The sequence below is a fragment of the Mobula birostris genome, chromosome 2, assembly GCF_030028105.1.
Source record: "Mobula birostris isolate sMobBir1 chromosome 2, sMobBir1.hap1, whole genome shotgun sequence".
NCBI classification, from domain to species: domain Eukaryota; kingdom Metazoa; phylum Chordata; class Chondrichthyes; order Myliobatiformes; family Myliobatidae; genus Mobula; species Mobula birostris.
This window is the reverse complement of record NC_092371.1, coordinates 117,375,831-117,403,471: the sequence shown is the minus strand read 5'-3', so window position 1 is coordinate 117,403,471 and position 27,641 is coordinate 117,375,831. Positions and strand designations below refer to the sequence as shown.

The window sequence follows — 27,641 nt, the reverse complement described above, 5'->3', positions numbered from 1 at the left end:
GCCAATCTAGGTTGCTGGAGGTAATCTATCAATCCTGACTTGTGTCTGGTAGATGGTGGAAAGGGCTTTGAGTGTTATTAGTTGAATCATGGAATTGCACAACATGGTAAGAGGGCATTCACTCCCCAGATTTATACCAACCAGGGTTGACTCAGCGATCTAGCAACTGATGTTTTATTGACAGGTTATTTTGTTTCAACCCTTACCTGCAGCCCCATTTCCATTTCCAACCACGACCAGAGCACTGATTGATCTCTTCCTCCCTTCTTTTGCTGTCATGTTGAAGACACTTTTAACCTGTCAGACAAGAACAAATTATGTATTAGAAAAGAGAAGACATCTTTATTTTAGCTTAAAACTAAACTAACAAGGGCCTCTGTTGCAAGAAAATCAGTCCTGCCAAAAGGTTTCAGCCTGAAACTTTGACTGTACTTTTTTTTCCACAGGTGCTGCCTGGCCTGGTGAGTTCTTCCAGCATCTTGTGTGTGTTGCAACATTATATGGTAGATCTGCTTCCATGCCTTCTCTGACAGTGCTGCAGTGTGGCAATTAGCAATGCTGCCTCACAGTCCAGGGTCCCGGGTTTGATCCTTTCTTAGGTGTGGAGCCTGAGATTCTCCCTATGACCATGTGGTTTTCTCCCATGTGCTGTAAATGAACTGATGGGTTAATTGGCTGCTGTACACAACCTTGAGGTTCAGCTGTCTGTTGGAAGACAAATCTCAGGGTTGTATACTGCATATATACTTTGATAATAAATATACTTTGAATCTTTTGAATCAAACTCATTCCTTGATAAAGGTAAGTGGTAAACAAAAGAGCAGTTGATGAGCACGTGCAAGAGAAAAAGTTTCACGGTATAGCAGAATAAGGAGAGGAGGAGCTTGACCAATGGGATTGCTTTGCTGGGACCTGGCATGGATTTGATCCTTCAGCATCATGGTAAGAAAGCGCGTGTCAAAATGAATTGTAAGAATAGCAAGCATGCATATTAGCAATATTCTAAACAGAGCGTTTCATGCAGCATGAGACATGAAACCAATCTTGATGGAAGCATGTCTGTCTTATGGTCCATATATAGCTTTACAAAAACAGTTCTATCCTAAAACTGAACCAAATGTAAAGGTCAGAGTAGACACCTACCAACAATATTACTCAATGATGATAAAAACAGATTCTGGGCTGTTGGCTTTGATAAGCGAAGAGATGATGTAATTGAAGAAAAACATCACAACAGTAAACATTTACAATGCCAGAATTAGAGCTTACATAATTGATAAGTATCATATTGTCACAACACTTTAGAGTAATTAGTTTTGGTGTTATAGTGCTTTTTTTAATACCACTTGCATAATTTTACAGAGACCTAGTAAGAAATGAAAGTGTGACCTATATCTTGCATGTAAGTCAATGGTACTCTAAATGAGGAAGGGGGTGGTGCTAGCCAAAAGTTATTTCTCCAAAGATATTGTATTAATTTTCTTTCAGCGTGTATTTATTAGGCTATTCAGCATTTAGGTGAAGTCACCTGACCACCACATGCAAAACCAGTATACTTTAAACGTTCAATCAAGACATGAATTTGCAGTAAGTCTGTCAAAACCTATCTTACAATGAAGACAAAAATTCTACAAAATGCTGATGCTAGGTCCCAACCTGAAACTTTGACTTTCTTCTTTTGCCTCCACAGATGCTATATGACCACTGAGATTGTTGCCCAGATGTGGTTACCAACTCCTTCACTAATACTACCAGTTTCTGGATCAATTTTCACTAAACATGAATCCATTGAAATATGCACAGCCAGCAAATTTTAGCTGCTAAATTTACTTTTATTTAAGTTACATTAAGATATTTTCATTAACTCTGATGAACAGAACAACAAAGCTGGCTGATGAGGCAATAGCTAAGCCTGATAATTCTACTGCAAAGAATAACCCTACGTTTTCCACCAGTAAGTCTGAAATAGAAACGCACTGCATTTTTTGTATTGCCTAATATCATAGAGCCCAAGCTAAATAAATGGGACACAGTCTAACCATGAGAATTTTATTTGATTGAAAGATCATCCTCTGGGGAGAAAGTAAACCAGAGCAATGCTGTGGGATTTAAAGGCCTTTTGCAACCTGACGAAGTGGTGTACTAAAATGGCTGGGAAACAGAAAGAAGGCTTACCATAGAAACTACAGCACAGAAACAGGCCTTTTGGCCCTTCTTGGCTGTGCCAAACCATTTTCTGCCTAGTCCCACTGACCTGCACACGGACCATATCCCTCCATACACCTCCCATCCATGTATCTGTCCAATTTATTCTTAAATGTTAAAAAAGAACCCGCATTTACCACCTCGTCTGGCAGCTCACTCCATACTCCCACCACTCTCTGTGTGAAGAAGCCTCCCCTAATGTTCCCTTTAAACTTTTCCCCCCTCACCCTTAACCCATGTCCTCTGGTTTTTTTCTCCCCTTGCCTCAGTGGAAAAAGCCTGCTTGCATTCACTCTATCTATACCCATTATAATTTTATATACCTCTATCAAATCTCCCCTCATTCTTCTACGCTCCAGGGAATAAAGTCCTAACCTATTCAACCTTTCTCTGTAACTGAGTTTCTCAAGTCCCGGCAACATCCTTGTAAACCTTCTCTGCACTCTTTCAACCTTATTAATATCCTTCCTGTAATTTGGTGACCAAAACTGAACACGATACTCCAGATTCGGCCTCACCAATGCCTTATACAACCTCGTCATAACATTCCAGCTCTTATACTCAATACTTTGATTAATAAAGGCCAATGTACCAAAAGCTCTCTTTACAACCCTATCTACCTGTGATGCTACTTTTAGGGAATTTTGTATCTGTATTCCCAGATCCCTCTGTTCCACTGCACTCCTCAGTGCCTTACCATTAACCCTGCATGTTCTACCTTGGTTTGTCCTTCCAATATGCAATACCTCACACTTGTCTGTATTAAACTCCATCTGCCATTTTTCAGCCCATTTTTCCAGCTGGTCCAAGTCCCTCTGCAGTCTCTGAAAACCTTCCTCACTGTCTACTATGCCTCCAATCTTTGTATCATCAGCAAATTTGCTGATCCAATTTACCACATTATCATCCAGATCATTGATATAGATGACAAATAACAATGGACCCAGCACTGATCCCTGTGGCACACCACTAGTCACAGGCCTCCACTCGGAGAAGCAATTTTCTACTACCACTCTTTGGCTTCTTCCATTGAGCCAATGTCTAATCCAATTTACCACCTCTCCATGTATACCTAGCGACTGAATTTTCCTAACTAACCTCCCATGCGGGACCTTGTCAAAGGCCTTACTGAAGTCCATGTAGACAATATCCACTGCCTTCCCTTCATCCACTTTCCTGGTAACCTCCTCGAAAAACTCCAATAGATCGGTCAAACGTGACCTACCACGCACAAAGCCATGTTGACTCTCCCTAATAAGTCCCTGTCTATCCAAATGCTTGTAGATTCTGTCTCTTAGTACTCCCTCCAATACTTACCTACTACCGACGTTAAACTTACTGGCCTATAATTTCCCGGATTACTTTTCGATCCTTTTTTAAACAACGGAACAACATGAGCCACTCTCCGGTCCTCAGGCACCTCACCTGTAGACAGCGACATTTTAAATATTTCTGCCAGGGCCCCTGCAATTTCAACACTAGTCTCCTTCAAGGTCCGAGGGAACACCCTGTCAGGTCCCGGGGATTTATCCACTTTAATTTTCTTCAAGACAGCAAGGACCTCCTCCTTTTCGATCTGTATAGTTTCCATGATCTCGCTACTTGTTTCCCTTAATTCCATAGACTTCATGCCAATTTCCTTAGTAAATACAGACGCAAAAAACCTATTTAAGATCTCCCCTATTTCCTTTGGTTCTGCACATAGCTGACCACTCTGATCTTCAAGAGGACCAATTTTATCCCTTACAATCCTTTTGCTCTTAATATACCTGTAAAAGCTCTTTGGATTATCCTTTACTTTGACTGCCAAGGCAACCTCATGTCCTCTTTTAGCCCTCCTGATTTCTTTCTTAAGTATTTTCTTGCACTTCTTATACTCCTCAAGCACCTTATTTACTCCCTGCTTCCTATACATGTCATACAACTCCCTCTTCTTCTTTATCAGAGTTGCAATATCCCTTGAGAACCAAGGTTCCTTATTCCTATTCACTTTGCCTTTAATCCTGACAGGAACATACAAATTCTGCACTCTCAAAGTTTCTCTTTTGAAGGCTTCCCACCTACCGATCACATCGTGCTGGAGACCAACCTGTCCCAATCCACGCTTTTTAGATCCTTTCTCATTTCTTCAAATTTGGCCTTCTTCTAGTTAAGAACCTCAACCCTAGAACCAGATCTATCCTTGTCCATGATCAAGTTGAAACTAATGGTGTTATGATCACTGGAACCAAAGTGCTCCCCTGCACAGACTTCTGTCACTTGTCCTAACTCGTTTCCTAACAGGAGATCCAATATTGCATCCCCTCTAGTTGGTCCCTCTATATATTGATTTAGAAAACTTTCCTGAACACATTTTACAAACTCTAAACCATCTAGAACCCTAACAGTATGGGAGTCCCAATCAATACATAGAAAATTAAAATCCCCTACCACCACAACTTTATGTTTCCTGCAGTTGCCTGCTATCTCTCTGCAGATTTGTTCTTCCAATTCTCGTTGACTATTGGGTGGTCTGTAATACAATCCCACTAATGTGGCCATACCTTTCCTGTTTCTCAGCTCCACCCATAAGGACTCAGTAGACAAGCCCTCTAATCTGTCCTGTCTGAGCACTGCTGTAATATTTTCCCTAACGAGCAATGCTACTCCCCCACCTTTCATTCCTCTGCCTCGATCACATCTGAAACATCGGAACCCTGGAATATTAAGCTGCCAGTCCTACCCCTCCTGTAGCCAAGTTTCACTAATTGCTATAACGTCATAATTCCACATGTCAATCCATGCCCTCAACTCATCCGCCTTCCCCACAATACTCCTAGCATTGAAATATATACACCTTAGAAGGTTTTTACCACCACTCACAACCTTTCTATTAGCGGATTTGCTTGAACTTTTAACATCATTTATTTTCACCCCAGCCACACTGTCAGCTCTGGCACTCTGGTTCCCATCCCCCTGCAAATCTAGTTTAAAGCCTCCCCAATAGCACTAACAAACCTCCCTGAAAGGACATTGGTCCCCCTGTAGTTCAAGTGTAACCCGTCTCTCTTGTACAGGTCCCACCTGCCCCAGAAGAGGTCCCAATTATCCTGAAATCTGAAACCCTGCCCCCTACACCAGTTTCTCAGCCACTTGTTTATCCTCCAGAGCATCCTATTCTTACCCTCACTGGCATGTAGCACAGGTAGCAATCCTGAGATTACCACCCTTGAGGTCCTGTTTTTCAACTTCCTCCCAAGCTCTCTATACTCACTCTCCAGGACCTCCTCACTCTTCCTTGCTATGTCATTGGTACCGATGTGCACCACGACATCTGGCTGATCACCCTCCCACTTCAGAATGTCATGCAATCGATCAGAGACATCCTTGCCCTGGCACCCGGGAGGCAACAAACCATCCTGGATTCTCTGTCACGACCACAGAACCTCCTATCTGTACCTCTAACTATCGAGTCCCCTATCACTACCGCTCTCCTCTTTTTCCACCCTCCCTTCTGCACTGCAGAGCCAGACTCAGTGCCAGAGATCCGGCTACCAGGTAAGTCATCCCCCCCAACAGTATCCAATGCGGTATACTTGTTGTTGAGGGGAATGGTCACAGGAGAATCCTGCTCTGCCTGCCCTTTCCTCTTCCCTGTCCTGACAGTGACCCAATTTCCTGTCCTCTGCTCCTTTGGCGTAACTACCTCCCTGTAGCTACTATCTATAATCTCCTCATTCTCCCGAATGATCCACAGGTCATCCAGCTCCTGCTCCAGTTCCCTAACGCGGTTTGTTAGGAGCTGCAGCTGGATGCACTTCTTGCAGGTGTCGTTGTCAGGGACACTGGAGGGCTCCCTGACTTCCCACATCCTGCAAGAAGAGCATTCCAACATCCTGCCTGGCATTCTCTCTACGCTAGACAATCTGAATAAAAAACTTACCGGAACCTACCCTGGCCTCTGCCTGTTCTCGCCGAAGCCTGTTGAGCCAAAGCCGTCCCAATCTGACTCAGTCCACTCCGACGATGGCCGCTACAACGATGGCCGCTGTATATGGTGGTCTGCTTTTAAACCTTGGCTTCTTTCCAAAAATGCGATGACTGTAACTTCATCCCTCCCTCTGCCCAAATAAACCCCACCTACAGGTTTACAGATGGTATAAGATCCACTTGGTATGGAAATTTGTGTGGATAAGCTACCTGGGCAGAAAGCAGCAATTGTATCATCTGGTACTCAGATATTCCCCAATGGAAAAAAACTAGACTATTAGGGAGGATAAATTTAATGCAGGACCTCAACCCAAAACATCTACATTTCTTTTCCCCCTATGATGCTGCTCAATCCATGAAGTTCCTCAAGCAGATTGTTTGTTTCTTCTCTTACTAGCTTACAGCTGTAGCTATTACAAATGTACGTCATTAAGCAAATGTGCCACTTCTAACACATGTTAAAGTGCTAATTATCAGGGTTCAGGAGACAGTGTCATCATCCCCTTATGGAAGCAAATATTCTTTGCTCAGACTTGCATACAATAAGTTAATTACAAAATTTGCTTGGAATTTAGTTGCATACAGCTGTTAGAATCAGCATTGTGCTTAACACTGTCTTTTACTGCAAGTTGTAGTAACCTCAAAGGAGTTCTCACATTTTCCCAATTCAAAAACTTTGCAGCCATCATGAAATCAGTCATCTCATTCACTCTAGATCATTCAGGAAGCATCCGGAGGAAGTACAAGGCTGAATTTACGAGCTGACAGATTCCACAGGCACAACAGTAGCTAAGATGTGCAAGGTAAATGCTGCACATGTTTTCATTTCAATAAACTGCAGAGTGCATAGACCCAGCTCTTGGCAATGGTTATCAATAAATGACTACTCTCTAAATGTGGGAAAGAGATAGATGTATTTCGTGCAGGCAATATAGTCATCAAATATGATACTTCCTGTATCAATTTAATGTTTGGCCAAACAGTGAGAAGGGTTGTCCAATTCTCCAGTAAGTTAGGTTACTTGTTGGGAAAGAATAAAGACAGAAGATTCAACTTTATTGGTACCACGATTAATTCTTCTGTGATAACACAGGCACAAAGCCCAATTAAACCATGGCAAGTCTACTGGATACACAACTGGCTTGAGGGCAGGAAGTAGAGGGTGATGGTAAAAGATTATTTTTCAGTCTGGAGGTCAATGAATAATGGTGTACCTCCGGGGTCAGTACTAGGCTCATTTTCATTTGTCATCTAAATCAGTGATTTGGATGTCAATATAAAAGGCATGGTTAGAAAGTCTGCACTAAAATTGGTGATGTCACAGACAATGAAGAAAGTTATCAAGAATGACAGTGGAGTCTTGATCAACTGGGAAAATGGGCCGACGGAGGCAAATGGAATTTACTTCAGATCAATGTGAGGCGTTACATTTTTGGAAGACATATTAGGGTAGAACTACTACAGTGAATGACCATGCCCTGGGGAAAGTTGTAGAACAGAGGTACACAGGAGTGCGAGTACATGGTTCCCTGGAAGTGATATCACAGATAGGTTGGGTGTTGAAGAATATTTCTGGTACCCTGAACTTCATCAATCAGGTCAATTAATATAGAAGTTAGAACATTATGTTGCAGTTGTACAGGACGTTGGTGAGTCTGCACTTGGAGTATTCTCTTAAGTTTTGGTCACCCTGTCAAAGGAAAGAAAATATTCGCGAAAAAGAGTGCAGAAAAGATTTACAAGGATGTTGCCAAGACTTGAGCAACCTAGTCATAGAGATTAAGCAGGTTAGGACTTCATTCATTAGAGCAGGGGAGAATGAGAGCTGATCTAATAAACAAAAGTCAAAAATAACTGAATCAGGTAGAAGACTATGGAACTAGTTTTAGATTACTCAGGAAAAAAAGCCAAGGTTTACCTATCAGTGTCAGTGATTTTTTTCATATTTTAATGAGGTCCTTCCTTATTAGATTTTTATCTAATAAAATCAATTGCAATTTTCTGCATCTTTTCCAGTGCCTGTATTCTGAAATTAATACCAGAAATTCTGGAAATATTGAGGTGAAGTAACATCTGTGGAGAGAGGGAGGAGGAATTAATGTTTCAGAATTAATCCTGATGAAAGGATAGAATGAAACCTGAATTTTCTGTCTTGAGTCTCATCTGACCTGTGCCACCTCCTATTTAATTTCAAGCTTAGTTTCATTCATTTGATGTTTAGCGCCCCATGAATTTTTACACAACCTTTGTGGAAAATTACTGTCAGCCTCCCATCAGCTTCAGAAGATGCTCCTTTCATGGTGAATGTGACTTATTGAATTTGACCTATGTGCAATTGTCTAAATTTAACCAAATGACAATTAATTTCAGAGGTAAATCCAACTTATGATACCCTCTGTTTCTACTGAATTCCTTATTTTAATGTAAAAGAAAATACAACAAAAGTCTTGTGGATAAAACAGCCTCTGCTGAGGAAGACGCAAGTGCTGTAGACATAAGCATTTCCTCAGTTTCTCTTCAGTCATGTATCAGAGTATTTACTTAACAGCTTCATGATCTAAAGTAGATTCCAGTTTAACTAAAGCTTCTTAGAGTTAGAGTCAAACAGCACAGGAACAGGCCCTATAGCCCAACTTGTCCTTGCTGCCCAAGCTGCCTTCCTGAGCATTTTCCTGCATTTGACCCATATCTTTCCAAACCTTTCCTATCCATGAACCTGTCCAAATGTCTTTTAAGTGCTTTAATTGTACCCTCTTTTACCAATTCCTCTTCCAGCTCATTCCATATCACCAACACACACTATGTGAAAATCTCGCATCTCATGTTCCTTTAAATCTTTCACCTTAAACCCATGTTCTCAAGTTGGGGACTTAACCTGGGGGAAAACTGTGTCCAATCATCTTATCTATGTTTCTTACGATTTTCATAATTCTCTTTAAGGACACCTCTCAGCCTCCTACACTTCAGGTAAAACAGTCCCAGCCTATCCAGTCATTTCTCATAACTCAAGTCATCCAGTTACGACCACATGTTTGTGAATTTCATCTGCACCCCTCTAGCTTCATCATATCCTTCCTATAGTATTGTGACCCAAATGGCACACAACATTTTCAGATACTATATACAATAATTGGTTGCACAAGGTATCTGAAAATCAGTGAGAACATACACTCAATATCAATATGCCTACTTCAAAGAATGAAGGCAGTTTTGTCAGGCAAGATCTAACCTCATCTTTGAATTGAGATTCAAAAAAATTACAGATGCTAAAATCCGTGCATGTCCAGTACCCTCTGGGTTTACTCTAAATTCATCAGTTCCTTCATCTTATTACCGTAGAGGGAATCCTTAGAATAAATTTGATACCATAAAGAAAAGACTCACCTTAATGCCTTTTGTGAGATGTTGCAATATTCAAACTAGCTGTCCAACATGTCTTTGTAACGGCACTTGTAAGGCATCTTTTATACAAGCTGACTTGGTTTATAACAACTGAAGTACAACCTATGCAAATCTTTTCTTACATTATAGATTAAAATGCCAGTATCATCAGTGTAGGAACCTCAAACATCAGCTTGATCTCCCGACATCAAAGACGTATTTGATTAAGCATCTTCAGCTTTTATTGTATTTAGCTTAATTGCTTGAGAAGCTCCTTTATGCATGAAACAATCCATTTTTAATCAAACATAAAGTGATGGGCATAAATGATAATTGCACCATCCCAATTGCTCTGTAAGCAATTTTAGTTCATACTTCCTCGCCAAAAGGGCCCGGTTCCTTGCTATATCTCACTTACTCTAATGTGCTGACCATATAACTGCTTCCCTGAAAATCTTAACTCTTCAGCCAAATGAAATAGTAAAGGTTGGTGTTTAATTGAGATTTCCCCAAGTGCTTTCAAAGATAATTTTTTGAAAAAAAAACCTGAAACTTTAGACAAAAAAAACATTGCTTGCTATTAACTAAATTAAAAAAAATCTTTTCTGAGTTGAAATCTAAAACCTGATTTGATGGGCCTCTGAGCTAGAACTTTGGGGAAATGCTGGCAAGTGTTCAGATTTTATCATATATATCTGCCGCCACACAAGCCTTCTTTTAGCCTCTTGGCTGCAGCAAAAGACCAAGAATGGAGGCTATTCTTAGACCACCACAACAAATTAGTGATAGCTGAATCAGCATAGTTTTCACCACCTTCAGCTGGCTGATATTTCATAAAAAAGTTGCTGAATTAAACTGAACTATTTCTATCAAGGAGCCACATGGGAAAAGAAGGTTAAAGACTTCCTAATAAGTTCAAGTTTATTGCCATCTGAACGTACATGTACACAACCAAACGAAACTACGTTCCTGTGGACCACAGTACACTCACAAAACATAACCAAAATATTACCACAAATAAGTTTTGTAAAATATTTATTATTTTTTATTTAGAGAAACAGCGTGGAACAGGCTTTTCTGTCTCAATGAGCTGCAGCACCTAGCAACCTAAACACAGGACAATTTACAATGACCAATCAATCTACTAACTGGCACATCTTTGGAACATGGGAGGAAACTGGAGCACCTGCAAGAAACCCATGTGCTCAAGGGAAGGTCTACATATAGACTTCTTATAGACAGTCGGAACTGAACTCTGATGCTCCGAGCTGTAATAGTGTCGTGTTAACTTTGAATATAATTTAAACTACATGCACTGCGCAGCATAGGCAAACAGTAAACAGTAACAGTGCAGCTTGCTGTCCTAGTGTCAAGATCTTGGTGGTGGCAGGGAATTCATTAGTCTTACAGCCGTGAGGGAAGAAGCTGGATAGATATATCCCAAAGAAATAGTATTCTAAAGGCAGAATAGTGCAATTGTGGCTGACAAGGGAGGTCAAAGCCAGCATAAAAACCAAAGTAGGGGCATATAATAGATAAAAATTAGTGGGATGTTAAAGGATTGGGAAGCTTTTAAAAACCACTCGAAGGCAACTAAAGAGATCATAAAGAAGGAAAAGATGAAATATGAAGGCAAGCAAGCCAATAAGAGGATACCAAAAGACCCTTCAGATATATAAAGTGTAAAAGAGAGGCAAGGGTAGATATCAGACTGCCGGAAAATGATGCTGGAGAGGTAGCAATAGGGGACAAGGAAATGGTGGACAAATGTTCATTGAGGAAGACACTAGTAATATGCTGGAAGTTCGAGAGCGTCAGGGGACAGAAGTGCACAAAGTTGCCATTACCAGAGAGAAGGTGCTTGAAAAACTGAAAGGCCTGAAGGTAAATAAATCACCTGGACCAGATGGTGTATATCCCAGAGTTCTGAAAAAGGTGGCTAAAGAGGTTGTGGAGGCATTAGTAATGATTTTTCAAGAATCAATGGATTCTGGCATGACTCTGGAAGACTGCAAAATTCCAAATGTTACTCCACTGTTTAAGAAGGGAGAGAGACAAAAAAAAAGGAAATTATAGGCCAGTTAGTCTGACTTCAGAGGTTGGGAAGATGTTGGGAGTCGATTGTTAAATAATTGATTACGGGGCACTTGGAGGCATGAGGCACATAAGCCATAATCAGAATGGTTTCCTTAAGGGTGTGGGCACGTGGCCAAGTGGTTAAGGCATTGGACTAGCTACCTGAAGGTCGTGAGTTCGAACCCCAGCCGAGGGAACTTGTTGTGTCCTTGAGCAAGGCACTTAATCACACATTGCTCTACGACGACACTAGTGCCAAGCTGTATGGGTCCTAATGCCCTTCCCTTGGACAATATCGGTGTCGTGGAGAGGGGAGACTTGCAGCATAGGCAGCTGCTGGTCTTCCATACAACCTTGCCCAGGCCTGCGCCCTGGAGAGTGAAGACTTTCTAGGCGCAGATCCATGGTCTCGCAAGACTAACGGATGCCTTTACATTCCTTAAGGGAAGGACTTGCCAGAAAAATTTGTTGGAATTCGTTGAAGAAATAACAAGCAGGATAAACAAAGGAGTATCGGTGGACATTGTGTACTTGGATTTTCAGACAAGGTGCCATAGATGAGACTGCTTAACAAGTCAAGAGCCATGGTATCACAGGAAAGATACCAGCGTGGATAGAGCACTGGCTGATTGGAGGAGGCAAAGAGTGGGAATAAAGGGAGCCTTTTCTGGTTGGCTGCCAGTGACTAGTGGTATTCCATGGGGGTTGGTGTTGGGACCGCTTCTTTTTATGTACATGTCAATGATTTGGTTGACAGAATTGATGACTTTGTGGCAAGTTTGCAGACGATACAAATTTAGGTTTTGAGGAAGCAGAGAAGCTACACAAGGACTTACACAGATTAAGAGAATGGGCAAAGAAGTGGTAGATGGAATACAGTGTTGGGAAGTATATGGTCATGCTCTTTGCTGGTAGAAATAAAAACAGACTATTTTCTAAATTGAGAGAAAATTCAAAAATCTGAGGTGCAAAGAATCTTGGGAGTCCTCGTGCAGGATTCCCAAAAGGTTAATTTGCAGGTTGAATTGGTAGTAAGGAAACGCAAGTGTGAGGTTAGCATGCATTTCAAGAGGACTAGAATATAAAAGCAAGGATGTAATATAAAAAACTGGTGAGGCCTCACTTGGAGAATATTGTGAGCAGGTTTGGGCCCCGTATCTAAGAAAGAAGGTGCTGACATTACAAAAGGCTTTCAGAGGAGGTTCATAAAAATGATTCTGGAATTGAAAGGCTTATCATTTGAGGAGCTTTTGATGTCCCTGGGCCTGTACTCACTGGAAATCATAAGAATTAGAGGTGACCTTATTGAAACCTATGAAACGTTGAAAGACCACGATAGATTGGATATGGAGAGGATGTTTCCTATGGTGGGGCAGATTAAAACCATAGGACACAGCCTCAGAACAGAGGGATGTCCTCCTAGGTTGGAGAAGAGGAGGAATTTTTTCAGCCAGAGAATGGTGAATCTGTGGAATTCATTGCCACAGGCTGGTGTGGAGGCCATATCATTGGGTATATTTAAGGCACAGGTTGATAGATTCTTGATTAGTCAGGGCATGAAGGGACACAGGGAGAAGAGAGGAAACTGGAGCTGAGAGGGAAATGGATCAGCCATGATAAAATGGTGGAGCAGACTCAACGGGCTAAATGGCCTATTCTGCTCCTATGTCTTATGATTACCCAGTCTGCAGTCCTAGTCCTGATGCTCCTGTACCTTCTTGCTGATGCTAGTGGGTCAAAGAGATCGTGGGATGAGTGACAGGAATTCTAAACCATGCTTTGGGTCCTTCATATACAATGCTCCCAGTAAATGTCACAAATTGGAGGATGGAGATTCCGATGATCCTCTCAGCGGTTTTTACTGTCCTCCTTAGGGTTGTGATCCGAAGCTTTGCAACTTCTGTACCAAAGAATAAATGCAGCCTTCCAGGACTCGCAATGGTGCTCCTGTAGACAGTTGTTAGAATGGAGGCGGAGAGTCTTGCACACTCCTCAGAAAGTGTAGACGTTGCTGTGCCCTCGAGATTAAGGAGGAGGTGTTGTGGGTCCATTATGTGCACACCAAGGAAGTTTATGCTCTTAACACTCTCCATGGCAGAGCCACTGACATGCAATGAAGAGTAGTCGACCTGCGCCTTTCTGAAGACTACGATCATCTCTTTTGTATTAACTGCAATAAATCAGCTATATAATACCTGAAAATAAAAAGTAAAGCTGCTGGAAACTTGAAACAGAAACACTCAGCAAGTTAGGCAGCATTTACGACCTGCTGAGAATTCCTAGTATTTTCTGTTTTTGGATACAACATCTTTTAATTTCTTGCCTCTGCATCATCAAGTTTTGGTATTTAAGATCATGAAGGCCATAGTCAGGGTGACTACACACCCTGTTGCAGTTGGGGAATCAAGAACAAATATAGTACAATTGTGGTCAGGGTACAGGCAAGAAGAGGTCTGGACTAATCTACCCATGAATTCAGATCCCACCACAACAGATGAAAAAATTTAATTCCAATTGACTAAATAAAAATAATTGGAATTAAAAAACAAGACAGGTAATTATAAAATTACTGGATTTCATTTAAAAAATCTGGTTCATCAAGGCTCTGCAGGGAAGAACATCTGCTGTCTTGACCTAGAATGACCTGTGTGTATGTGTCTACAGATCCACCAGTGTGCTGACCTTCAGTTTGAGGACTATTAGTAACTGCTAGCCTTGCCAGTGATGGCTACATCATACTAAAGAATGATAAAGGGATTGAAGAGATCAGCAATCTACTGGTATTTGATATGGTGTAAACACCGTTGACTGCATCATTAACTTCCAAAGTACTTTATAAAGTGAACTTCAGAAAACACAGACATCCTCTTGAAATCTAATATGAAATACTGAAACAAAACATCTCTACCACCAAGCAGCAGTAACAAAAGTTCTGATGGAGAGCCCCGCTCTCTGATAATTTCAGATGCATTGAATTATAGAACTGGATTTGATTACTAGTAATATAAAAATGTTTATCTATATTAAATAAGGAAACGTCTCTATTTCCCCATATTTACAGCCATGTACTGTATATAACAAATAGGAGAATAACATTGTCATTCTCTTGAATGAAACAAGACAGATGAAAGAAAGACAGCTTGAGGGCTAGAACAAATGGAAACCTAGAATAACTACTGTGCTCCTGACATGGTTTTCTCATCAAGGAAATACTAGCTTGGAATTTTAGTGACCTATGAGAAACACACTCTAGTGTACCTTTGAATGTACCTCTTGTACACTCAATCAAGGAACCAGCAAGGCATATATACCCCTACCCTGGTAGTAATGGGCAAAGTCAAAGGGGAACTCCAACTCCACATTCAGCAACCTATGGGTGGAATTCCAATAGGCAACAAGTTGATTTGCCTTTGATGCCAGAATTGGAAAGGAGCAAAACTTCTGGGAAGGTTCAACTGGCAGGAAGAAAGTTTGGATAGCCTAATGAGTGACTTAATACACGATCAGGTTCTAAACAAAACTAGTTTGTCAGAGCTACCATGGTTGTAATGTTGATCTAGACACTGGCATCAGTTAAACTACATCATCAGCCAAGCACAAAATCATAAGTGTCAATATTTGTAGCTGGTGACTGTAAGATCAACAACTACCTAACTTGTTCTGTTAGCTACATCAGCTAACTTAAAATTGCAATGGCAAGTGAAACAATTGCTGCTAGGTCAATAATGCAGAGGGACTTGAAGATCACAAAGAAAGGTCATTTTTAGTCAGTACTTTGCAGTCAAGACAGGCACAATCTCAGAATAGAAGGACGCCTCGTTTGAACAGAGATGAGGAATTTCTTTAGCTAGAGGATGGTGGATCTGTGAAACTTATTGCCACAGACAGTTGTGGAGGCCAAGTCATTGGATATTATTTAGAGCAGAGGTTGATAGGTACTTGATTAGTAAGAACGTCAAAGGTTATCGGGAGAAGACAGGAGAATGGGGTTGAGAGGAAAGATAAATCAGCCACGTTCAAATGGTGGAGAAGACTTGATGGGCCAAATGACTATAATTTTGCTCCTATGTCTAATGATCTAAGAATGGAGAAGAGGTCAAGGACTGCAAAGCAGTAAAGCAGTTTGAAAATTTCTACAAAGTCACTCTCATTGATACACATGCCTCTAACTCCATCCTACAATGTATTGTCCATCAAAATCTTAGTGGTACTGCAGCACAGAAAAGATCACCCAACAGGTGGAAAAAAATAAGGTCTCAGGAGCAGAAAAAATCCCAACAAGGCAGAGAAATTCTACTAACATAAATTCATTCTGTCATGTTGGAAGAGGAGAGCATACTTGGAGATTGCAGTGAAGTTGTAATTGTGTCCATTCTGATGATTGAAGACAAGTCTGAATGCAGTAATTTTAGGTATTCCTGCAATCTGCTGAAGATGTTCTCACTATAATCATCTTCAGCAGTGTAAAAATTCCTTCCAGAACTAGTGTAGGTTATAGCCATGAAGTGGCACAATGGACACAATCTAAGAGAAATTATACTAGTAAGGGATCAACTACTGAAAGATTAAAAACTGATAGAGGATGACTCACAGTCAGCAACATGACACTCTTGGGAAGCTTAACTGTGAATAGAATTGTGCAATCTGATGATCTAACAATTTGCCACTTTTCAAATATTTTATGTTCATTTAAAAGTATGGTCAACTTTCCACACTGTAACTCCTAACACATGGTTTTAATTTTCACTGATTGTAACAAGTCGCCTTAAAAACATCAATGCTTTAATGCAAATTTTCCAAGCAAGCATGGGTATGATATACTGCTACAGAACACAAAAGCTTGGAGCACGTGATGATAATAGAGGTGAACTGAGTTATTGTCGTACTTTATGAGAAGTGGCAACATCTTTGTGATTTCTGCAAACATTGACTATAAGGATGGAATCCTGAAGTTACTGACAATTTTCAAGCATAGTTCCACAAGCCCAACTTACCACTGCAACCAAAATAAGTCATTTTGAAAGACAAATAGTTAAAATACTTGTAAACCATTCTCACTCTAAAATAATCTGCAAGTTTTAATGCCAGCAGTACGTGGTCTCAATGAGTTTTAAGAGTACAAGAAATAAGAGCAGCTGTGTGCCCCATGAGCCTGCTTCTACTCCACCACACTATACGATCACCGGGGATATTGAAAGCAGAGGGTGACAGGGAAAATAAAGCAACCATGATCAAATGGCAGGAGCATATTCGATGGGCCGAATGACCTAGTTCTGCACCCATGTTTTATGTTTTTTTCCCGCTGACTGCAAGTGCAAGGGAAACATAACGGACATGAAGAAAGTTATAAAAGAAGACTACTTACACTGTTATGACAAGACAATAAAATCTAATAATAAAAAACTAGTTGCAGCAAAGAACTGTGAAGCATTCCAAATATGTGTTTCATTCTTCTGGTTTACAATAGGCTGAAATACTGCATAATACTCTGTATAAAATGGACTGGAGTCAAGCTTACTGGATCATCAATACCAATAAACAGATAAATAATTGGTTTTATGATCATTAATCTATAGAAAGCTGAATGGCATTCCAAATTAATCCAAGTGCATGGTAACAATGAAGCAAACCCATTACAAATTGCTCTGAGTTTGCTGAGAGGTCAGCTGCAGTAATGTTATATTTCAAAATCTCCTGGCATGTGTCTCTTCAACTCCTTCCAGATCCTCAACTTTTTTCATCAACCGAACTTTTCATTTTCTTGCCGAAATCTTTTCCTCCTACATTTGTTGAAACAATGTAAGGAATTTAATACATTAAAGGATCTACACAAATTTGTTGTAAGAAAGAAATGTGTGCATGTGCTAAAATCTGACTTCTGAAGGACACTGAAAAGGGCTACATACATGAGAAACAAATTGAAGATCCAATCCCGTATCTTTTTGATGTAATTTGCTGGAGTGACCAATAAGTGAAGAATATTGGCCATATCTATTCAACTGTGGAGTAGTAGATAGAACAGTACAGCACAGGAACAAGCCATCTGGCCCACAATGTTGTGCCAAAACAATTAAATTAGTAATCCAATGGTTAACGGAACTAATTTCTTCTGCCTACACAATGTATTTCCTTCCATTTCCCTCACATTCATGTGTCTATCTAAGTGTCTCTTAAAATTCCCTAATATTTCTGTCTCTACCACCACCTGAGGCAGCACATTCCAGGTACCCACCACTCTGTGTAAAAAAAACTTGCACTTACATCTCTGAAATTACCCCCTCTCACCTTAAATCCATGCACTCTGGTATTTGACATTCAACCTTGGGAAAAAGACAGGGTCTGTTTACTCCATCTATGCCTCTCATAATCTTATAAACCTCTATCAAATCTCCGCTCAGCCTTCACAGCTCCAGAGGGGGAAAAACCCAAGTTTGTCTAATCTCTCATAATAGAACATGCCTTCTAATCCAGGTAACATCCTGGAAACCTCCTATCACCCTTTCCAAAGCCTTGACATCCTTCTGATAATGGGGCACCACGATGCAATACTCCAGATGCAGCTTCAACAGGAGTGTTATGGAGTTGTGGCCATTGTTCACCCACTGAAAGGGTAGTCACCTGGCCAGTCTCATTATCCAACAGCAGGTCCAGTACAGCTTCTTGTTGGAATTTAATACTAATTTAAGAAGCCTTCCTGGATGCACCTAACCAATTCTACCCCATCTAAAGCTCTTGCACTAAGAAGGTCCTAGCTTATATTAGGGAAGTTTAAGTCCTCTATGACAACAACCCTATTATTTTTTAAATTTTTCCACCGTTCCTTAATCTCCCTGCATATCTGACCTCAATGCCCCAGTGGCTATGGGGGGGGGGGGCACTGTAGTACAACCCCATCAGACTGATTGCATTCTTCCTATTTTTGAGTTCTATACATATACTCAGTGAATGAGCCCTCCATTATATCCTCTGAACGCACCTGTGATACTGTCTGATTAGTTGTGCAACTGTCCCTCCTCTTAGACCTCCCTCCCTACGTATATTTTCTAAAGCATCGAAATCCTGGGACGATAACACCCATTCCTGTCCCTCTCTCAACAAAATCCCTGTAATGGCCACATCATAGTTCCAGTTTTTGATCCATGCTCTAAGTTCATCACCATTACCCATAATATTCCTAACATTAAAATGCACATACTTCAAATTATTGGTCCCATCGTATCTATTACTTTGCTCCTGCCTGTTTTTACTGGCCTTGACACCTACCTTCCTCTCCATCTGCTCACTTTCTGACCTGGTACTCTGGTTCCCATTCCCATTTCAAACTAGTTTAAGGCCTCCCAAGTAGAATGGTGAATCTCCCAGCAAGGATACTGGTTCCCCTTCAGTTTAGGTGCAATCTGTCCCTCTTGCACAGGTCAACCCTGCCCCAGAGGAGGTTCTAATGATCCAAGAACCTGAAACCCTGGCCTTCCACCAGTTCCTCAGCCATTCATTCATCTATACTGTCATCCTGTTCCTGCCCTGACTAGCATGTGGCACTGGGAGTAATCCAGAGATTACTATCTTGGAGGTCTTGCTCTACAGCCTCTTTCCTAACTCCCTATACTCACTGCGCAGGACCTCTTCCCTTTTCCACCTGTGTCATTGGTGCCAACGTGCGCCACAACCTCTAACTGCTGATCGCTCCCCCCCCCCCGAAAAAATATTCTGCATCAACTCTGAGACACCCTGGACCCCAGCACTTGGCGGGGGGGGGGGGGGCAATACACTATCCTGGCTTCTCTTTCACAGCTACAGAATCTCCTGTCTGTCCTAAGTATCGAGTTGCCTATCACTATTCACTCTGCCTGACTTTACCCTTTCCTGCTAAGCCTCAGAGCTGGCCACAATGCCACTAGCCTGGCTGCTACTCCTGCTGCATCCTTATAGGTCATCCAGCCCCAGCTGGATCTAAAGGGATATACTTGTTGCTGAGGGGAATGGCCACAGGGGAGCTACAGTACAGAGTCACACCACAGCTTGGCCTTACCCAGTGGCCATGCCTGTGCAGATCAGTTGTAATTAATAAATCCTCGCCTCCTCTCTCAGCCAATTGTGTAATTGCCTTGCTTTGACTCCTCCCAGTCACAGAGACATCTCTTTTGTTCTCCACCCCAACCCCCACACCCTGCTTCTATGCAACTTAAAACATGTTTGATTTCTAACTTTTCCTAGTTCTGATGAAAGGTCACTCATCTGAAATGTTAACTCTGCCTCTCAACAAATGTTGTCTGCCCTTTGTAGTTTCAGGGTTCACCATTTTCATTCAAGATTTCCATAAACTGCAGTTATTTTTCCAATTGAAGATGTAACATACATAAAGAAACATATATATATTTGTATCATATATACAGACATCCCACCCTGCAAAAACTCATTTCAGGGAGGTAGAACCATCAATTTGTGGGAGACTCCCGGAACTTCCGGGAGAGGTGGGATGTCTGCAATACAGTAGTTCCTTAGTAGCTGGCCAGCTAGTTTAAATAACGTTAGCTATGCTAATGAACGAATGACACCTGTTAAACTCACCTCAACATGTGTTTTACAGTCTTAACACACCATGGGCAATAGAAAAGTCACTGTTGCAAATAGTGCAGTGAGCAACACTGTCATTATTTTTGACCCCTATTAGGCAGGGGTACACTTTAGTGTAGTCTGGGGTGACGTACGTTTTATAGTTTCTTTTTTTGGAACACTCTCCCATGGCGCACGCACGCTCTCTCTCTCTCTCTCTTTCTCTCACGCTCACTCGCTCTCAAAAAAATTGATTTTTGGGATATTGTATATAGGCGGGCATCAGGGAGCCACTATCAATATGCAGGAAGCTCCCGGAACTTCCAGGAGACGTGGGATGTCTGTATATACCGGGGTGCACACTACGTTTACCTAATGAGGTTAACTGTACTAGATGTCCTTAGATGGTGCCCAACTTTCATAGGGTATTTCGACCCTTAACCACTACACTCTACTGTTGGCAGGTCAGCAGTGGTGATCAAGTCACTGCCCATCTGTTCCTGATTTCCAGCTCAACTTCTCTCACCTGCTCCACAAACAGCAAGACTCTTTCTGCTTCGTCCCCCATTCTGTGAGCTGCTTGGTTCTTGCTCTTTTCATCAAGGCCCAGTGCAGACAGCAACCTCCATGCAGACCTTGCCAGGAACCCTCTATAGCCGATCTCCACAGGGAATAGCCACGTCTGTCATCCTTTGTCCCTGCACTCCTGGACTAAGGACTGGTACTTAAAGGGCCTTCCTCTCGTGAACCTCCTCGCATCCCACCTCCCATGGTATTGTGATCTTTACCAGGATGACTTTCTTGTCTTTAGTGGACCACAGTACGATGTCTGGTGCAAGTGTGGTTTGCACTACCCCCGGGAACTGCAGCTTCTTCCCCACGTTGACCCTCACCTCCCATGATTTGGCAGTTTGCAGCAGATTGGATTTAAGTCTCTTAGATATGACTGGTGTGGCCTTCTCAATGATGAAGATAACTGCCCTGTTAGCCTCTGTGCCAGATGGTCTGTTTTTATACCTCTCCCGCTCCAATGTGTCAGCAAGGGACAGCAGGACCTTGTCATGGCGCCACCGATACCATCCTTGTGTTAAAGCTGTTTTGCATACTGACGGTGAACCTCGCTGACCACAAAGCTTGCAGTTAGGGTCCTCTCTCAGTCCCCATGTGTGCAGCTGTGATGGTGTAGGGAGTGTCATACATGGACCACAGGAGGAAAGAAATGTGAAAAGTTGAACACAACGACTGTGAGGGAGTTGATTTTCCTGTAGACATGTCCTACCAATGTAGTTTTCAAGATGCAATCCAGGTCATCATTGAACTGCTCCCAAGCTATATTGTCTGTTGATCTAGGCCATCTGAGCCTCTCTTTCCTTGATGAATGGATTAGGATGTCAGAGGGGGCACTCACTTGGTCTCTTCCTTGGCACTGGGGCAGCTCAGCTCTATGGGGTGCTTCCTGGCTGGAGTTCTCCATCATCTCACTAGATGTTCATTCCATGCATTGTACTTAAGTCGCCTTCATCTACCAGCCCACACCAGGAATTTACAACATGAAAATTTAAGTGCAATGCACATGAGGGTGCAATGCACCCTACAACAGCAAGATAATACAGATAATACACAAAAGAAGGTACACACTTCCTTAAGAGTGCATTATAACAAAAAGAAATGGATAAAACATTATATGTCAATGACTTGGATGACAGAATTGATGGCTTTGTGGCCAATATGAAGATAGGTGGAGGGGCAAGTAGTTTCAAGGAAGTAGAGAGGCCAAGAAGGACTTAGACAAATTAGGAGAATGGGCAAAGAGGTGGCAGATGGAATACAGTGTCAGGAAGTGTACGGTCATACACTTTGGTAGAAGAAATAAAAGGGTAGACTATTTCTTATTGGAGAGAAAATTCAAAAAAATGAGGTGCAAAGGGACTTGAGAGACCTCGTGCAGGATTCCCTAAAGGTTAAGTTGCAGGTTGATCAGTGGTGAGGAAGGCAAATGCGATATTAGCATTCATTTTGAGGACTAGAATATAAAAGCAAGAAATTTTGAGGCTTTATAAAGCACTGATGAGGTCTCAATTGGAGTACCACGAACAGTTTTGGGCCCTTTATCTGAAAAAGGACGTGCTGACAATGGAGACTTCAAAGAAGGCTCACGAAAATGATTCTGGTATTGAAAGGTTTGTCATATTCGGAGCGTTTGATGGCTCCGAACCTCTGCTCACTGGAATTCAGAAGAATGAGGGATGACCTCATCGAAACCTATCAAATGCTGAAAGGCCTTGATAGAGTGGATGTAGAGAGGATGTTCGCTTCCTATGGCCGGGGAGTCTAAGACCAGAAAACACAGCTTCAAAATAGAGGAGCATCCTTTTAGAACAGATATAAGGAGGAATTTCTTGAGCCAGAGAGTGGTAAATTTGTGGAATTTGTTGCCACAGGTGGATGTGGAGGCCAAGTCATTGAGTATATTTAAGGCAGAGGTTGATAGATTCCTGATTAGTCAGGGCATGAAAGGGTATGGGGAGAAGGCAGGAGATTGGAGCTGAGGGGGAAATTGGATCAGTTGTGATGAAATAGAGGAGCAGACTCGATGGGCCAAATGGCCTGATTCTGTTCCTATATCTTATGGTCTAAAACAATGCATAATTTGGCTGAAGCAAAATGAAATAATCTTGTCTGCAATAGAAAATATCATTAAGACTTGTATTTCAATTTTGACCAACATTTCTGCAGTTTCCCCTAGGAGGCAATATTGATCAGTTTCTGTTAGCTAGATCAGATCAGAGAGGATAGAATGCTCTTCGGGTAATGGTATTTTCATTAACACAATTCAAGCATAGCTTGACCAATCAGTCAAGTGGTTATGACTGTGGCTGAATCAATGAATGCTCTTGTGTAAATTTGTGGCAGAGAAAACATTGCAGAAACTGTAAATTGCCGATTGTAGGAAGCAAGTTACTTGCCAAGCTTTGTACGTGACATTCAATACAAGATGTAATTTGTGAAACCGCATCAAATAATTCTGACAACGTCCCATGAGAATGAATCTATGGAGCAGAATTTGCCTACAGAAGACTCAATTTATATAAAAAGGATCAGTATTCAGTATCAGAGATATCTCAATTGTTCATTTACCAAGGATCCTTGTTATTGTAAAGGGTGTAGCCACTGCCTTGTTTGTTACTGTTCATTTTGAACAAACAGCATCACCCATAATTTCTTATTTCTGAGGTTAAGATTGCTAAAACCAGATATTGTTTATTCATTATCCAAGAGTTTAGTAACTTGCAACAGAAGGATTTCAAACAATCATTTTTATACATCCGTCAGATAATAAAGGAAATAACTATCCTGGTATTAGAAAAAATTTGAGGAATAATGATTAAGCACTACCTATTTGTAAATATTAGGTGCACTTCATTTAAAAGGTACTCTTAGATCACTGATGTCTCATGACTGTAATATCTTTACAGTTCCATTATAATTTATGTTTCTATAGGGTAAATATGCTTTCATTGATGAATATTTGGATTATAAGGGCTACATTGTTTATACTATGATTGTGTTCTGGAAAGCTTGCTTAAATCTGTTCTTTGAAAGCAACTTTCTATAATGTGAGGCTTCTTGGTTATGTAACTATCACATTACAGCAGAACCACCTGAAATGCAAAGTTACCATCTGTGCTCAAAACAGCAAACTGTGCCACTGGTACACAGCATTTTACTATTACACTGCATTGCCACTGAATTGATAACAACTACTAGACCTTGCACAATGCTTATCAATAGATATGAAGATAAGGGACTAATACGGAAATTTTAAAATATTGTCTGTTTTTTTCCCAAATTTAATTTCTGATTTAACTGAAACTGATGCTATACTATGATCTGAATCACACTGCACTACTGATCTAGGTGGCCAAATAATACTTAATTATTGTAAAAGCAAATTTATTGAGTTAATTCCAACATTTTGAAATGTAACATAAGAAATAGGAACATAAAGAGGCCATTGGTCTCTTAGGGCCTTCCCCACCATTCAGTAGGTTACTCCTACGCCAGCACTAACCCACTCCCTTGGTTCCACTAATCTACAACAGCTATAAATTCAAGTCTTGAGTAAAATCAACAAATGAGTATCTACAGTCCTCTTTGGGTTACTTAATATATTACATTAAAATATTCTTCAACTTCCATATATTTCTCATTCATGGAATACTACGAAGCACTTTACAAATGAATTGTTATTTCATACTTGCGATCTGTTGGTTTCTCTGTAAATACGTTAATGATAATACATTTGTACAAAAAAGAAAACAATGTAACAGTTATAAGTCTTTTACTTTGTGCATATAGAGTAGATGTTTGGTAGCACAGTGATAATGTCACTGGATAGCAATCTAGAATCATATTAAGAGTTACAATTCAACCATACACATCTGAATTAGATTTTTCAAAATTCTGATAAAGCTGTTGTTTATAAACTCATCTGGCTCTCTGATGTCTAGTTGAGAAGAAAATACTCCTTCCATATCCATTTTATAACTTTTCTCATTTATTTCCCTCAAGAAAAGAATCTCACCTGTGGGCATTTTTTACTTTGGTTAACATTTAGAAAGATGAATATATAATATGAATAAAGAACTTCCTGCATTGTACTCACACCAACCTTTTCCTTATTTTTGGATAATACTTGATTTGAAGAAAACCCAGACCACAGGAGCTTTTGACCAAATAAATTGTGTTTGGTATTGAGATTCTATTCTGTCTCCCACCAGAGCTTTCAGTTAGTCCTGACGAAGGGTCTCGGCCTGAAACATCGACTGTACCTCTTCCTAGAGATGCTGCCTGGCCTGCTGCGTTCACCAGCAACTTTGATGTGTGTTGCTTGAATTTTCAGCATCTGCAGAATTCCTCGTGTTAGAGCTTTCACTACTCTGTTTTGGTTTCAACATTATAGCATCTGCTGCACTTTGCTCTAAATATATGCCACAATCCCTATTATACCAGTCAATTATGCAACTAATTTGCACTCTTTGAAGAAACAGTACACAATTAGGATATTACAGGTAGCAAAAACAGCACTGGGACAGGTGACTTGACCAATCCGATCTATTGGTGCTTATACTTCATAACCCATTTACCTCGGCCTAGCTTTTATCTACGCTAGTTGTCATTCATTTCCTGTGGCCACAATCTGTCAGGCAAGTAAAAAAGTATCCCCTTCATTTAACAAAATATTACTTATTTATACAGATTAGGTTAAAAGTGGCATTATTTAATGAATATTTTTTCCATCCATACAATAGACACACCTCTTTGAGTAATACTGCAAAGTACAGTATTACCACAAGCCCCCAAAGTATTCATTGAGAGTTTAATCATCATAACCATGTAAATCACTACAATCTTTGGGGAGTCTAACTGATTTAACACAGCAGGGGAATGATTTAGGTCACTTATACCTCTCATTTCCATTAACCGCATTCCTTATATTAAAGGGCTCTATGTATATTCTAATATACGGGCTGTGCTGCTTTTCCTCAAGCAGCTATTAAACAATTTCCAGCTGTTTTTAAAAATCATAATACCTTGGGATGAACCACACTAATAATTGAAAATCTAATGCACTTACATAGAATCTTACAGAACATATTGTTTTACAAGGACCTTTGCGATATATTTGTGCTTATATTCTCTCTACTATTTCTCAATCATATCTTTAGGATTAAAAAATGTTACTGCATTCTGCCAGTGTCTACCAGTATGAAGTCTATCTTCATTATAATATTTCAGCAGTATAAAACTGATCAATTTTAGACACATTACTTAAAATGTGCAAGTGACCTTCAAATTCATAATAGGGGGATGGAGGCTAAGCAGCAGCTCTCTCAATCAGAAGGTTGCAGGGACTCATGCCACTTCAGACAGCTCATAAGCACAAAAATCCATCGCTGATACTTCAGTGCTGTACTGAGCACATGCTGTATCATCAGATACCCTCTTTGGATGGAGACTTTCAGCAGGCTTTCCAAATGACGAGAATGCCACCATTAAGCCAAAACTAACAATGAGGAATTAGACCCATTCTAACAGAGCCTTATATGTTGAACTGTTTTTATTTAGTCACACTTTGTATCTGGCTAGAGACAATTCCAACTGAGGATTCCCAATCTCTCACAGAATGTAAAGGAATGCTCATCACAATTGCAAATGATACACTTCCTAGATCTTTAGTCTTTGATGAGAATTTTAAAAAAATGTGATCTAAATATTTACTTCTGTATTTTTTAAAATGTACAAATCTACCATTACATTGGTGAGAGTAGATTGAAAATGGCAAGTTGCCAAAAGTTGGTTGGAAATGTGAAGTATTTCTTTTATCTGAATGACCTTTCAGAACCCTTTGCAGAATTTCTAACATGCATCCAATGTTCACCACAGGAATCATGCTTTCTTTGTTCTGTGGCCTCAACCTGGGAAGTCAGTTTTACCAACGTTTCTTCCACATCCTGATACTTAATTTCACTGTTTTAATATTCATAACAGTTTTCAAGGATTTAATCTGTCTTTTGGCCCAGAGAGACTTTTACACCAATTCTGTAACTATTATAGTTTTGAATAACCATAGCTATTAAATTTTGCAGTAAATTTTTAATCTATATCATTCAAAACCCTGATAATTGGCTCCTTCAGGACTTTGGTGTTGCTAGACTTGGTTTTTACAGTTTTGTGGCAATTATTTCAGAGAATGAGATGGAGAAAAATAGGCAGTTTAAGAAACAGAGAGAGAGAAAAAGAAATGTGGAAGAAAGAAATTAAAAATGCCAGACTATAAGAGCAATATTAGGACAGATACAAGTATTCAATTTTAAATGTAGCTATCCAAAAAAACATTTATTAAAATAAAACAATTGAATTGTGAACACTGTGAGAAGAAATTATTTTGTAGAAGATGCTTTATGATTCAGCATGTCACCAGAATAATCCTTCTGTCTGCATAGACCAAATGTCAATGAACCAAAGGGCCATGCCACCTCCTTAGAGGTGGAGAAAACATACTTATTAACTACGTTTCTGATCTCCATGAGAATACCATTTTTGCATGCATTTAAATCAGTACAAATACATTTCCATCTTGTATGAAATTTTGAGTAGATCATCAATGTTACTGTTGTTTGGTCTCATTACTTTTCTCCCTGAATGGCCGTTTCAGAGACACTATTACAGAACAGAAAAATAATGCAGCAAGAATTTGGCATAGGACAGAGCTTTGTAATTCCCAACTAAAATCACCAATACAGGTTTCCCCCGCCATCCGAAGGTAGAGCATTCCTATGAAACGGTTCGTAAGCCGGAATGTCGTAAAGTGAAGAAGCAATTACCATTTATTTATATGGGAAAAATTTGTGAGCGTTCGCAGACCCAAAAAATAACCTACCAAATTATGCCAA

General features: G+C 40.5%; 1 protein-coding gene across 1 annotated transcript in view; it reads right to left on the bottom strand.

Moving 5' to 3' along the window:
- mrps5 (mitochondrial ribosomal protein S5) overlaps positions 1-27,641 on the bottom strand; it is a 142,505-nt gene that overhangs the window by 31,034 nt on the left and 83,830 nt on the right. Inside the window, exon 6 of the mRNA XM_072246845.1 lies at positions 207-297. Coding sequence (XP_072102946.1) covers positions 207-297 — 91 coding nt within the window. The remainder of the gene's footprint in view (positions 1-206; positions 298-27,641) is intronic.